General features: G+C 49.6%; 2 protein-coding genes across 2 annotated transcripts; one reads left to right on the plus strand and one right to left on the minus strand.

The window, feature by feature from the left end:
* Positions 1 to 3899: 3899 nt before the first annotated feature.
* Positions 3900 to 5883, minus strand: BROUX77_006519 (uncharacterized protein; the record flags this gene model as incomplete). The annotated part of the gene is made up of 3 exons (XM_073751513.1): positions 3900 to 4126; positions 4205 to 4862; positions 4936 to 5883. The coding sequence occupies 3 exons, from the start codon at positions 5881 to 5883 to the stop codon at positions 3900 to 3902; spliced, it is 1833 nt and encodes a 610-aa protein (XP_073603588.1).
* A 4706-nt stretch (positions 5884 to 10589) lies between these two features.
* On the plus strand, positions 10590 to 11797 carry BROUX77_006520 (uncharacterized protein; the record flags this gene model as incomplete). Its single annotated transcript, XM_073751514.1, has 3 exons — positions 10590 to 10713; positions 10776 to 11494; positions 11567 to 11797. 3 exons carry the CDS (start codon positions 10590 to 10592, stop codon positions 11795 to 11797), a joined length of 1074 nt encoding a protein of 357 aa, XP_073603589.1.
* Between the last annotated feature and the right edge of the window lie 881 nt (positions 11798 to 12678).

Raw genomic sequence — 12678 nt, forward strand, 5'->3', positions numbered from 1 at the left:
TGTGAAGAGGACAGTGGTTTTGAGTAGAAATTATGTAAGGGCCGAATCGAGTCGGCGGAGCGTGTGGCTCAAGGCTCGATCGAAGCGGTTGGTTGCGAGCACTCAACTCGGTCTATAGTGAGCGGAAAGAATACAGCGGCCGATTTGGGCGCATATGGAGCAGCAGCGCGGCAAAGGAGATTGGCCGTGGGCGGTGGTAGAGACTATTGGATGGCCCGGCAAGACGGAAGAGGTGCGCTGATCCGATGAGAATAAAGAGCGTGTAATTCTCCGAGGGATCGTTGTTTTTTTTCTCTTCGAAGCGCAATTAAGCGAGCGAGACAAGCAACAGTTATCGAGCACGAAAAGGTGACCAAGTTTTGCGCAAAGGCGAGGAATGGCGGAGCACGCGTCCAGAGAGACGATGATGTCAGCAAACTTGGAGGACTTCAAGACGTCAACCCACAAAGCGCGCGAAACTCAAAAGGGAAAAGGCTGTTGTCGGATCGAGATGAGAACCGGGGCGGAGCAAGCGAGAGGCAGGGCAAGGCGACGAAGCTGGAGGCGCTGGGGATGACGGTCGTCAATTAGTCTAAGGAAATAAAAAGAGGTAAATATTAAAAGTCGAGGAAGAAAAAAATAAAAATAAAAAAAGAGGCTCCGGTTGAGTCGCGAGAACCAACGAAGAACGAAAAACGAGGGCCCGATGGCAGCGGGAGCCGCGCGCGCTTGGAGAGAGAAAAAGAAGAAGAGGAAGAAAAGTGAGACCAAGCAAAAGGAGAGACGCGATCGGGCAAAAAGTGCGGCCTGGATAATCAGGACACACCGAAGCAGAGTTTTCGGTTCTTTCCCGTGGTGAGGCGAGCGGGCGGGCGGGCAGGAAGATAATCAAGAAGGTGCCGTTGACTTCTGATGCTGATTCTGATGAACGAACGCTGATTGGGCGGCTTCAACGACGGCGAGGGGAGAATCAAGGCAAGAACCTATCCTTGGGTGGACAAGACGGGGACACAAGGCAAGAACCGAATTGGGGGGGTGGATGGTGGTGCATCTTATAAGAAGCACGAGGGAGGAGGAATGAGAAAAGAAAAAATAATAAAAAAGACCCTCCTCTCTCTTCGGCAGGCGCGCACGTCACCCATAACAGGCGGGACCAGGGCCGTGGTCGAGTGGGTGTCAAGGGTGGCAGTTTCTCAGCATGGCGTTTGCTCTTGCCCTTTTCCCTGTGTTCCTTCCTCCAACACGGCGAGCTATAGCGGCGTTCTTTCTTTCTCTGTTCTGCGCTGTTCTATTCCCGTCGTCGCCAACTGGCACAAATGCCTTGGCTTCGGGTGTGTTTCTTTCGAATCCAACTTCTATATATAAAATGGTGTAGTTTTTTGTAGTTTACCATCTTGTGTGTTAATGTGAGCGTGTCGTTCTCTTGTCCACCGCGTCGCAAAATCGTCCAGCCTTTTTTTTTTTTCACTCCAATGGGGGCTTTTTTTTCTTAATGCCAAGAAGAGGGGGAATTACGAGCTGGACTCGAGAGATAAACTATTCCTTGGAGAAAAGAAAGAAAAAAAAAGGGAAATTGCTAAGACAACGTCGTCTCCAGCTAAAGCTCTCCTCAAGTCTCAAGGCTCTTCCTGTGGTCCCAGCTCTTATCCTCTGCCGGCGCAGGCCACCCTTTGGTCTTTTTTTTCTTTCCAAGTCGCCGGGCGTATGTTGTTTTATGAGCCGATGTTTCGTCTTTTTCTCTCGTGAAGCGTTGTGTTGATTGTTGCAGCCGTGGTGAACGCACGCTAGCCGTGGTATCTTAGGGTTACTTATCTCATTAGGGTCATACTGACTTAATACTTATTTTTCCTGCAGGCACATCCCTGGTTCCCTGGCCATCCCATCTGGCTAAAGGTGCCAACTCTGCTGCTCTCCTGCACGCCAAGAGCCCGCTGCACACCGTTCTTCTGTCTTGTCTGATAAGCACAGGTCCTGCTATCGCTGGTCTTCCAGAAACCGCCCTTTCTCCTGTGAAGACGTAGAAACTCCTGCCAGGCCAGATCACCACAAGATCGGCCTGCCCCGGCGTCCGTGGCGGCTGATCGATCTTGAGCTTTGCCTGTCTTTTTTATCATCTCTGGCACCATTCCTAAAACTCGGTAGATGTTTAAATAAAATACATTAAACAAATCTCCGGGGGCCACTGCCTACCCTGCACTTGTCCTCGACCCTTTAGGCTTGGCTCTACTTGTCAAAAAGGAAAAACAAAGAAAGTCACCGGTGGCATAAGTCCGATCTCACACGGCTAAACTGCGGGTAATGGGCTCGATGGGTGGATCTTGGAAAGAAAAGTGGAGCGTGGAATGCTTCCCTGGAGGTGGAGACAGCGGCACAAGGCTGAGAATAGATCTTTGCCACTGGGTAAAAATAAAGATAAACAGCGGGAAATGACAGAACAAACATAGATGCAGTTGCCAATTTAAGCCGCTGTCTTTTTTTTCTTTCTTTTTTTGGTCCCTCCATTGCCTCACCACCAAAAATCATCGTCATCCGGACCATCTTGGTCTTCAATGCTGGCCGTAGCTCTTCTTCTTGTCGTGGTCCGCTTCTTCATCCATCTGACTCTAGACTTAGATTTCATGCGAGTAGCGCAACGGCCACCGGCAAATTCTCCTCCCTCTTGCTCGTCAATTTTATGCCATCTCTTTCTCGCTCTTCAATCTTGAAAGCCCATAGCTCGCGCTCTCCCACGGCCCTGCTGCGGGCTCGTGATGGTCCTGCCTCGATTTCGTGGCCAAAGCTTTGGCGGAGATGGTGGCTCAGTAGATATTTACTCGTGCTTGGAGAAAGAAATATGCCTGTGACGGCGCGGACTGGATTGTCAGCTTGGCGCCCAAAATCAACTCGAGTCTCTGTGGATGGGGCGGGGTTTTTTTTTCTTTCTTTCTTTTCTTTCTTTTTCTTTTTTGGGGCCTATGGAATCTCAAAATCCTCCATGTTATGCTGCAAGCTTGGACCACAGGATGGCCATCACCAGTCTGAGATGTCTATGCAGACATTCCTGCACCTGGACGCGGAAGAAAAAAAAAAGAGCACCCAAACTCTGCTTCCCTGCCGCTGTCTGTCTTGGTGCTGCCAAGATTAGAACCGCCGTCATCTGCACCCCAAGATCAGATCGAGAAAAGAAATCGCCAAGAGCCAAGAGCCAAGAGCCAAGACCTGGCCGGTAGAAGAAGCCCAGAGCTTTTTATGTTCTTCCTTTGCGGCGCTGACAGCCAAGACATGAGGAGCAAAAAAAAAGAAAAGTAAATCCAGATGTCTGTCTCCGGCTGTCTGCGTGAGTGCGGCAGTTGTTGCGTGGTGTACATGGTGCATGCATATATGGAGATGGACAATAATTACTGACATACTTGGACGCTTGTACAAGTGGGCTGTGTAACTTCATCAACAACACATCATCTGGGCCTGTGCTTCAAATTCCCTTTGGGCTTTTATCTTTTCGCCTTGAACCTCTCCAGATAGAGCTTGGATCACAGACCATGCATGTATGAAACGAAGAGCTTCTTTGTGAGGCTCCCATCTCCATAACTCATCACCATCATCACCATATATTCCAGAGAGACGCACATCGTGGCTGTCTGTAGAGGCAAAAGTGAGTCCAGACCCACGGCATCCACCCCATGAGATAATCAAATACAAACACCCACAACTTGATGCACAACAAAAATCAATACATCCATCACAACATCCAACAATCGACCATCTATCTGTACACACACTCCCCTTTCACCCCTTCCACACTCCTCATCTCGACCGCAAAACCACTTGCACACCCTCCCTCCTCGGCTTCCGAAGCTTAAGCCACCCGCTCTCTTTTCTTCCCGTCATACCTGCACACCTTGGGACCTTTATCCTCTCCTCCCCTCTCCTCCACTCCCATCCTAGGCCGCAACTCCAATAAACGTGAAGCTTCCCCGGCTTTCGACCCATGCCACTTCATCGTCGTCAGTCAGCTCCCCTCTCACACGCCGTGGCACAGCCTGCGACTCGCGCGTGTTCAGCCCCGTTTGATACTCCCCTCCATAGCCCCAGGCCCATAGGTGATTTTCGCCATCCACAACAAAGCAGTTGTCTCGCCCAGCAGCAACGGCTACTGCTGCGTGAAAGTCTGTGCATTTTTATGCCGATTAGTACTTTGAAGACTTGAGCTCATATCAAAAAAGACACGTAGAGAATAAGAACTTACCAGGCACAATCACCTTCTCCAGTGAGACGCAGCGTCGCTTATTTGCATCGAGGACAAAGCTTGCTTCGTCCATTTTGTCCAATATGCTCCGCTCCAACCCAATCTGCGCATCATCGCACCGTCCCCACGTTATAACCGAGCCGTCTTCTGTGCATGCAATTCCATGGTGCATGCCGCCGTCGATGCCCACGACATGAGAGCTTCCAAACCCTTCAATCCTGATCGGTTGCAGAATCTGGAAAGCATCGTCGTGCTCCAAGTGATCCGTTCGGCTGCCCGTCTGCCCATAATTGTTCAGGCCCCAGCTAAAGACACGCTTTTTCTTGTCAATAGCATAGCTGTGGTGCGATCCTGTGCGCACTCGGTCAACTCGCATCCGGCTGCCGACTTGCCGGGCAACCAAGGCTTCGGCCTGGAAACGAGTAATTAGTCTGCGGCCCAGCTGGCCCTGGCCACCAGCTCCAAGAGCCCAAAGATCACCAATGCTATCGACAAAGACAAGATGATTGGCACCTCCAGATACTTTGCACACGTTGTCGGGGCAGTCAATCTTCTCGGGTGAAAGTGCAATCAGTTGGTCAGCTGGAATGACAGCAGAGCTGCGATAGTACTTTTGTTGAATGCGAGACTTGGATATTCCAAGTGCTCCATCGTCGTTCTATACAAATGTTGGTTAGCACGTATACATACCTAGTTCGATTACCCAAGAATAGAGGGGGAATATCACTTACAAGAAAGACACCCCATCCATAGACAATCCCTTTACTGGAGAGCGCAAAGCTTGCATGGTCTGTGGCTGCGACCTGGACAATCTCCTCGCCAGTTTTCATCACATTTTTAAAACTAACACGTCTTGGGATAGCCTCGCTCTCGTCCAGGGGCGTCAAGCCAGGTTTTGCCAGTGCAATGATGCCATCGGTGGCAAGTTCGCTGTCACTATCGTTCCAATTACCAGATCGAGACCCGTCAGATGTATAGTCTGAGGGTAGTTTACCTCCTTTTCTGGCTTTAGAGCTGTCTGTCTTGGTATAATTACGAGTTGGCCTTCCCAGTGCTCCAAAGTAGTTGGAGCCCCAGGTCAGTACAGAGCCGTCGTACGTTAAGGCAACAGCATGATTCAGTCCAAGAGCAACCTGTACAACTCCCACCGATCTACTATCAAGATACGGATGAAGCAGAGGTGTGCGGGCTATAGTCGCATCATTTGTGTTGCCTCTGGGATTGTTTGGTCCAAGACCAAGCTCTCCACGCAGGCCAGAACCACAAACAAAAATTTCGTATCGCTGCTGTGGTCGGGCGTTAATTACACGTCGAGACGTCGCTTGTGTGGTAGACGCATCGGAAGTGGTGCTGTAGTTACTGGTATCAACAGTGCTCGGGGTGCCACAGTAAGGAGGAGTTTGGATCAAGGTTTTCTTTGTTGGTGTTGGTGTAACCTGGGATCTCGCAGGGAGGGTCTTACTGCTCGAGCTTTCGGCTGTCGTGGCCTTTGATCCAACTGCCTTCTTCAGAAGCTCTGTTGATTTCTTGGTTTTAGTGCTGGTTGTGGTAGGACTAGAGCTTCCACCAGAGGCTGTAACTTTGCGCGATCTTTTAGGAATGCTGACGATATTTTGGGCAGGCTTCCTCTTTCTTGTCTGCGGAGTAGCAGGGTCGGTTTCCTTTGTTGCTCTTTTCATGGCGACGTTAAGACGAAGAAAGCCGAAGACGATTAACAATCAGAGCTCCTAGGGTTATCGGGAAGAAAGCTGCGCGGAGGGTAAATATGGATGGGAGAAGATTAAAAGTTTAAACGTATGATGATCAAGTGCATAGTTAAACGATAGATGCATAGAATTGGCAAAAGTCCAAAGGAGAGTGGGTAATGGCGAGAACGAAAACAAAGATGACTGTCGACCTATCCAGTCTTATGTATGTGGCTCTCCAGAATAAGACTGCCTCTCTGGTATAAGCCAATGCTTTGAGTGAAATGTGAATTTCCATCAGCTCTTTGTTCATGTGCCCTCAATCACCATGATCTAGATGGACCTTGGTCGTGTCAAGTCACATGTTCTTTTTTTAGGCCATGTCAACTCTCAAAGAATAGCTTCTTGGCAGATTTGTCTCTTTGTTCTTTGTCTGTTTCCAGTAGTGTCGGTTTCGGATTCCATGTAACAAGCTTCAGTCTGAAGTTAACCATATATTTGTTTCTTCGGGAAGTATAAACCGCTTCAAATCAGCCCCCATGGGGTGTGCTTTTTTGGGCTTTGCTCGTATACCATGCGTAAAACGCAGTCCACAAGTGCATAGTGTGTTATGGTATATCCAGTCGAAGTGAAAGGAAAGACCAGCATATGGTGGTCTTGCTGGGTTTCTAGCCAGCAAATGCAAAGATATCAAGTCTTGTGTGATGGCCAATCAGAGCCCATAGCGAAGCTGAGCCTGGGAGGCCTGGGCACCTGGGCAGAGCTGAATCAGATATTAGCAGACTGTGCATGAAAAGGACGTGGTTCTTTCACATATCAAGGCTCTTTCATTGCCGTGTACCGCTCGGGATTCAAACCAAGAAAGAAAGAAAGAGGGAGTTGAGAAAATTGGAGGAAGATACAGTGTCATCGATGGTGGACAAGGTGAAACTAAACTGGGGAGAGAAAGGAGAGGAAAGCCAGCAGCTATACAACAATCCAGGATCACAAGAGGGCCGAAGATGAACGAAGAGGCCGTGCGCGCCACTACTTGCGATTATTGAAATTGGCACGAAGCGGGAGAGAAATGGCTGATGCAAGATGATTGATGGCAGCTAAAGAGGATGATGAAGTAAAAAAGAAAGGGAGAAGAAAAAAAGAAAATAAGCAGAAGAAAATGAAGGAAAATGAGATGGGGATGGAAAAATCAGACGTGCCTCCTGGTTTGAGGTCTTGCTTTGTTTGTTGTAAATGGCGGCAGGTACGGGTGACTGAGTAGTATGTAGCACAAGAGTAAGAAGTAGTTGCCGTCCATCGCATGTATCCATAGTTATCCGTTGACGGTTCTTTCCCTTCCTCCACTTGAATCTGGCTAATTACCGCGTTCCTGCCTTTTGGGGTAAAAAGATTCAGATGCACAAATTGTTGATCAGTTTCTCTTACAAGCAGCTTTTCGGTTTCAGTGGGGATCTGCCTCGGTGAGGCCCTATAAGCCCTGTAAGCCTTAGCAAGGTCCTGCAGATCTTATAACTACACGGGCAATATAAACCCTGTTTCGTTGTTGTAAACAGTTGTCGAGCCCTAACCCTAGAAGATGACAGTGCTAGAATTCGAGGACACATGCATGACCCCAGAGAGAAAATCGGAAATGCAACAAAACACGGGCCGAGAGAAAGAATGCTGCAAAAGAAAACATTTTATCCAGATTTGCTCTAATACCACCCGTTTTGTCCCATGGCCCGAGATTAGTGGTGTCTGTGCTTAGCGGCATGGCGAGCTAGAGGAGTGAGCAAGAGAGGCTTTAAGGGTTAGGGAATGCTTAGGGCTTAGTGGTTGTAGTAGCAGACCTAGGGAGCATGGCCTCTAAGCAGGCCCAAGTCAACAGCTGTGGACGTAAAGCAGTGATGACCTGAAACCGGGCTTCACATCCAGATCCCACTGGCAGGTCTTGGGACGCGATGGTTCTTGGGCTTGTGTAGAGTGTCAGGGGGGAAAGGATTTGCACTTGTAAAAGGACATGGAAGTAGACTCACATGAGTAGTAACTAAGTGGTTAAGTAGTAGGAGTAGTACTGGGATCTTGGCCGGGAAGATTGGTGATGTGGAAGCTTGGGCAGGGAAAAGGTGTCAGGCCAGGTCAGGTACAGAGAAGAAGCAAACCTGTAACACGATGGGTGGACTGAAGCGAGAAGCGCCACTTGGGACATGGAGACATGGACAAGGAGGAGGACTATTGGGTAGATAGACTCGATCAGAGACGGTACGACGCGTAGATGGAGAGGTGGAGGTGGATGGACTTGTGGCTGTACGTGTGCCTCTGCTTGTGCTTGTCCCTGTGTACTAGTACATATGTCTCTTCCTCTGCCCGCAAAGATGACAGCACAACTTGGGCCAAAGGAGCAAGAAAAGCACAGGAGGAACAGGGGCGCCAGTGTCTATGTGCATGTATGTACAATGTGCATGATATAGACAAAGAGACAAGGCCGGAGGACAGGGGCCACTATGAGTCTGTTGTGAATGCTCTACTCGAGCAATATAGCCCCAAAAGGCACAAGACGAGCATCAACAGAGCACAGAACACAGAGAATCTCAACATCTGAGCACATCCAGAGAGCAAAAGTCGAAGACAACATGCGATAAAAGACAACCATGAGACACAGTGCTGTTGCAAGCGGGTGACACTGTTAGACAAGGGCAGGTTCATGCGTGTCTGCACAGTGTGGCGGCAAGCATGGTCCCGGGTGCTCCACTCTGGTTCATTTCATTGCACCAATTTCGCATAGAGCAGGGGCGGGGGGCCTGTTAGCGGCCGGTTCTCTGGAAGGCAGAGAGACAAGGAGAGAAGGAGGGGAGGGGAGGCAATAACTCACTTGGGGCAGACAGGCCAGGCCAGGCCAGGCAGGCACAGGATACAAGAAGCAGGAGCATAGAGGCAAAAAAAGGGCAGGAAGAGAGACTTGACTGTATTTAAGGCAGGAAGAGAGACAAGACAAGACAAGACAGCGACAGATTGTCTGATTGTAGTAATTGTCCTTGGTGCTGGATGGGGCGTGCCAAGAAACGCCGTTTGTTGCTTTGAACCACCAGCACCTGCCGAAGTGGGTGTTTTTCCGCTGGTCTTGATTTTTAATCACCCAGAGCGCAGGCAGTTGCCGCTGTAGAAAAGAAGCAGCAAGGCTGCCTGGGTTTGCATCCTTACACAATGAGCGAGCAACTGCACAACCAGACACTCACTCACTTGCATCTTTGTTCGGGTAGTTGCTGTGCTGTGCTGTGCTGTGCTTGGATATCAGCCGGCTTGGCCTTGACCACTGGAGTAGGGCGGGAGCTTGCACACTGTATATGCACACTGTACTACCTGTATTACAGAGTAGCACTAGTGCAAGTAGAGCATGTAGACAACTGCAGATATGTCATTTGTGATGGTGCTATGACTTGCTTATAAGTTATTTATTCGAGATTGAGAACAGACGACAAAAGGTAATTGGCCGGCCGAGAAAAGAGGGCAATTACCAAGCCTGAAGTTTCGCGGAGCAGGAAGAAGAGTTTGCAGTTGCAGTTGCAGTTGTAGTCGTCTGCCGCTGCCGCAGCTACTCTCAACAATTTTGGGATGACAGATGTGGTAGTTACTGAATCTTTTTTTCTCTTTTTCTTTTCTTCTCTTTTGTCTGCTTAAAAACCACTGGCTGTCGAAAAAAAAACCCGCAATTACTATAGTAGTATTGAACACTGCGCTAGTGCAGCCCCTATCCCTTGCTCCTTCCTGTGCTTTCGGATAGTTAGCATAGTTCCAGGCACACGCAAGTAGTTGCTTTCTACAAACAAACCCGCTGGCTGGCAGGCTGTGCGCAAGGAAAGAGCAGGAAAGCTTGGTTTGTGACAGACTGTAATTGAGTCTGCTTTGTTTTTATTTTTATTTTTCAATTCGTGCTCGACTTCAGAGGTCCCTCACCCTCAACTTGCTGCTTCTCTCGCGCTGGTGGTGAACGCCATTCTCGCGGGCAGTTATATATGCACATAGTTGTAATTTGCTGGTCAAGCCGGTTCCTTCTCCTTCTGGCCCGTTGTCTGTCCGTTTGTTCCTGTTGTTTGCTGCCATTTTGCTCTAGCTTGCTTGCCGGTGGTTGCCTTTTTAGCTCCTGCTCTTTTGGCTCTTTCCTCCCTTCCCTTTCCTTCCCTGTCCTGCCCAGTCGCTTTAATCCTTCCTTTTATCTCCTGCCTGCCCTTTTCAGCCCGCCCATTCGTTCTCGTTCGTTTTCCGCCTCTGTTTCTTCTTCTCCTCCTCGCCACAAATTCCATCCTTGTTTTTCCTTCTTCATCTTTCTTTCTGCTTGGCCTTGAAATTTATCATCATATTTTTTTTTTCTTTTCTTTGCCGTCATCTATTCTCATTCTCATACTCTTCGATTCTCTCGTTATTTCCTCCTCGTCTTTGTCAGCGCAAACACGCACCTCAGGCCTCCGCGCAATCCTGAACAAAACAGCCTCAACTATCAACATCTCGCCCTGTTGTTCAACGCGCCCCGATATCCATCTCACCACCATCTCCATCTCCCAGCCTGCACCCGCCGCTATACCAATTGACAGCCGTAAACGCCTGTCGCAGCTAGAAGCGGTACTTGGCCTGACGCCCGGCGAGATCGACGACCTCCGATAGCTAGCCGATACCCCTAATCGCCTTCCCACCACCCCCAATCCAAAACCACAGACGCTCTTGCAACAATGAACAACCAGAGTGACGTCTCGCCCGAGGCTCTGCAAAGCCGCATCCAAGCGGCGCGTCGCGATGCCGAGGCTCTCAAGGACCGCATCAAGCGCAAGAAGGACGAGCTTGCCGACACGACGCGTGAGTCTTTTTTTTCCTGCCCGCCTCCGACGCCGTTTCCACTGACATCATCTCCGCAACAGTTCGCTCCATTTCCCAGCAGGCCCACGATCCCATTCCTCGGGGCCAGCTCATGAAGTCCAAGCGCTCCCTCAAGGGCCATCTCGCCAAAATCTACGCCATGCACTGGTCGACCGACAGAAGACACCTGGTTTCGGCCTCACAGGACGGAAAGCTCATCATCTGGGACGCCTACACCACCAACAAGGTGCACGCCATTCCTCTGCGCTCGTCGTGGGTCATGACCTGCGCCTACTCGCCCTCGGGCAACTTTGTGGCCTGCGGTGGTCTGGACAACATCTGCTCCATCTACAACTTGAATCAGCAGCGCGATGGCCCCACGCGCGTCGCCCGCGAACTGTCTGGCCACGCTGGATATCTGTCATGCTGCCGCTTTGTTAATGACAAGACCATCATCACATCGTCCGGCGACATGACGTGCATGAAGTGGAACATTGAAACCGGCCAGAAGGAAGTCGAATTCGCCGACCACCTGGGCGATGTCATGAGCATCAGCCTGAACCCAACCAACCAGAACACCTTTGTGTCGGGTGCCTGCGATGCTTTTGCCAAGATGTGGGATATCCGCGCAGGCAAGGCCGTGCAAACCTTTGCCGGCCACGAGTCCGACATCAACGCCATTCACTTTTTCCCCGACGGCCACTCGTTTGTCACCGGCTCCGATGACGCCACTTGCAGATTGTTCGACGTCCGTGCTGACCGCGAGCTGAACCTCTACGGCGTAAGTCCCCTCATCTGCTTTGAAATGTTCGATCTACTTGTCGTATCCCTCCTTTCTAACTCCTCTCTCTAGTCCGAATCAATTCTCTGCGGTATCACTTCGGTTGCTACGTCTGTTTCCGGCCGTCTGCTCTTCGCTGGTTATGACGATTTCGAGTGCAAGGTCTGGGACGTGACGCGTGGTGAAAAGGTTGGCTCGCTGGTTGGCCACGAGAACCGGGTGAGCTGCCTGGGCGTATCCAACGATGGCATAAGTCTGTGCACAGGATCTTGGGATTCACAGCTCAAGATCTGGGCCTACTAAGCGTGACCAGCTACACCTACACACACCTAAACCACTTCTGTATCATGCAGCCCTTTCTTTCCGCCTTGTCATATCATGTCTGTTGCGCTGGCCCAGCTGGCCTCACGATCTAGACTCAGCAAGCATGCTCGTTCCGCCCAACTAACTGCACGAGTTTCTTACGAACATGACGATGGATATTAATCTTCCCTTTCGACAACTGCTCCCTTTTTTCTATTTCTTATTCTCGTTGTCCAATTTTCTTTGTCTTTGTTTTCCTTGACGACCTGGAACAACATCCAACAACTCGGCGCCTTTTATTCTATCCTCTCTGTTTTACCATTGATCGGCACTTTTCTTGTCTCTTTTTTTTCTTCTTCTCAATATACCACACACTGCCATCCGCCTTACCTTTCTCTCCTCTTCACTTGAAAATCGGTTTTGTGCTTTTCTTTTTCGTGCTATTTTTCTTGGTCTTGCTGTTTTTCTCTTCTTGCTCATGTGTTGTTCTGTGTGGCCGGTAGGCATCTGATTTATTTTACTATTTTCTGCCAAACTTCTTTTCTCTTGTTAGATACTTAATTGTGGGTGATCCAATGTCTTTTTTGTATGTATAGGCTGTTGAAGCTGGTCCGGTAATACAGTCGAGCTTGTATTCGCTCGTGATGTTTTCGACTTGTCGTGGGTTGGGGTTGACTCTAGTGGCACGTGACTACAACTAGACGCGAAAAGTGGGGCTTGAGTACGTAGTACAAGCACTAACTACGGCGACACTTTCTTGTAGTAAGCAGAAAATACGAAAGCGGGCAAGCTGACATATTTTATAGCGAATTTATACGAAAGGACAAAACGCTTTAAAATGGCTTATTTTGTTCGAAGAAAAACCTATTGTGGTACTCTTC

This window comes from Berkeleyomyces rouxiae (genome assembly GCF_048999995.1).
Source record: "Berkeleyomyces rouxiae strain 22BRR77 chromosome Unknown BrBRR77_ptg000008l, whole genome shotgun sequence".
NCBI lineage: Eukaryota > Fungi > Ascomycota > Sordariomycetes > Microascales > Ceratocystidaceae > Berkeleyomyces > Berkeleyomyces rouxiae.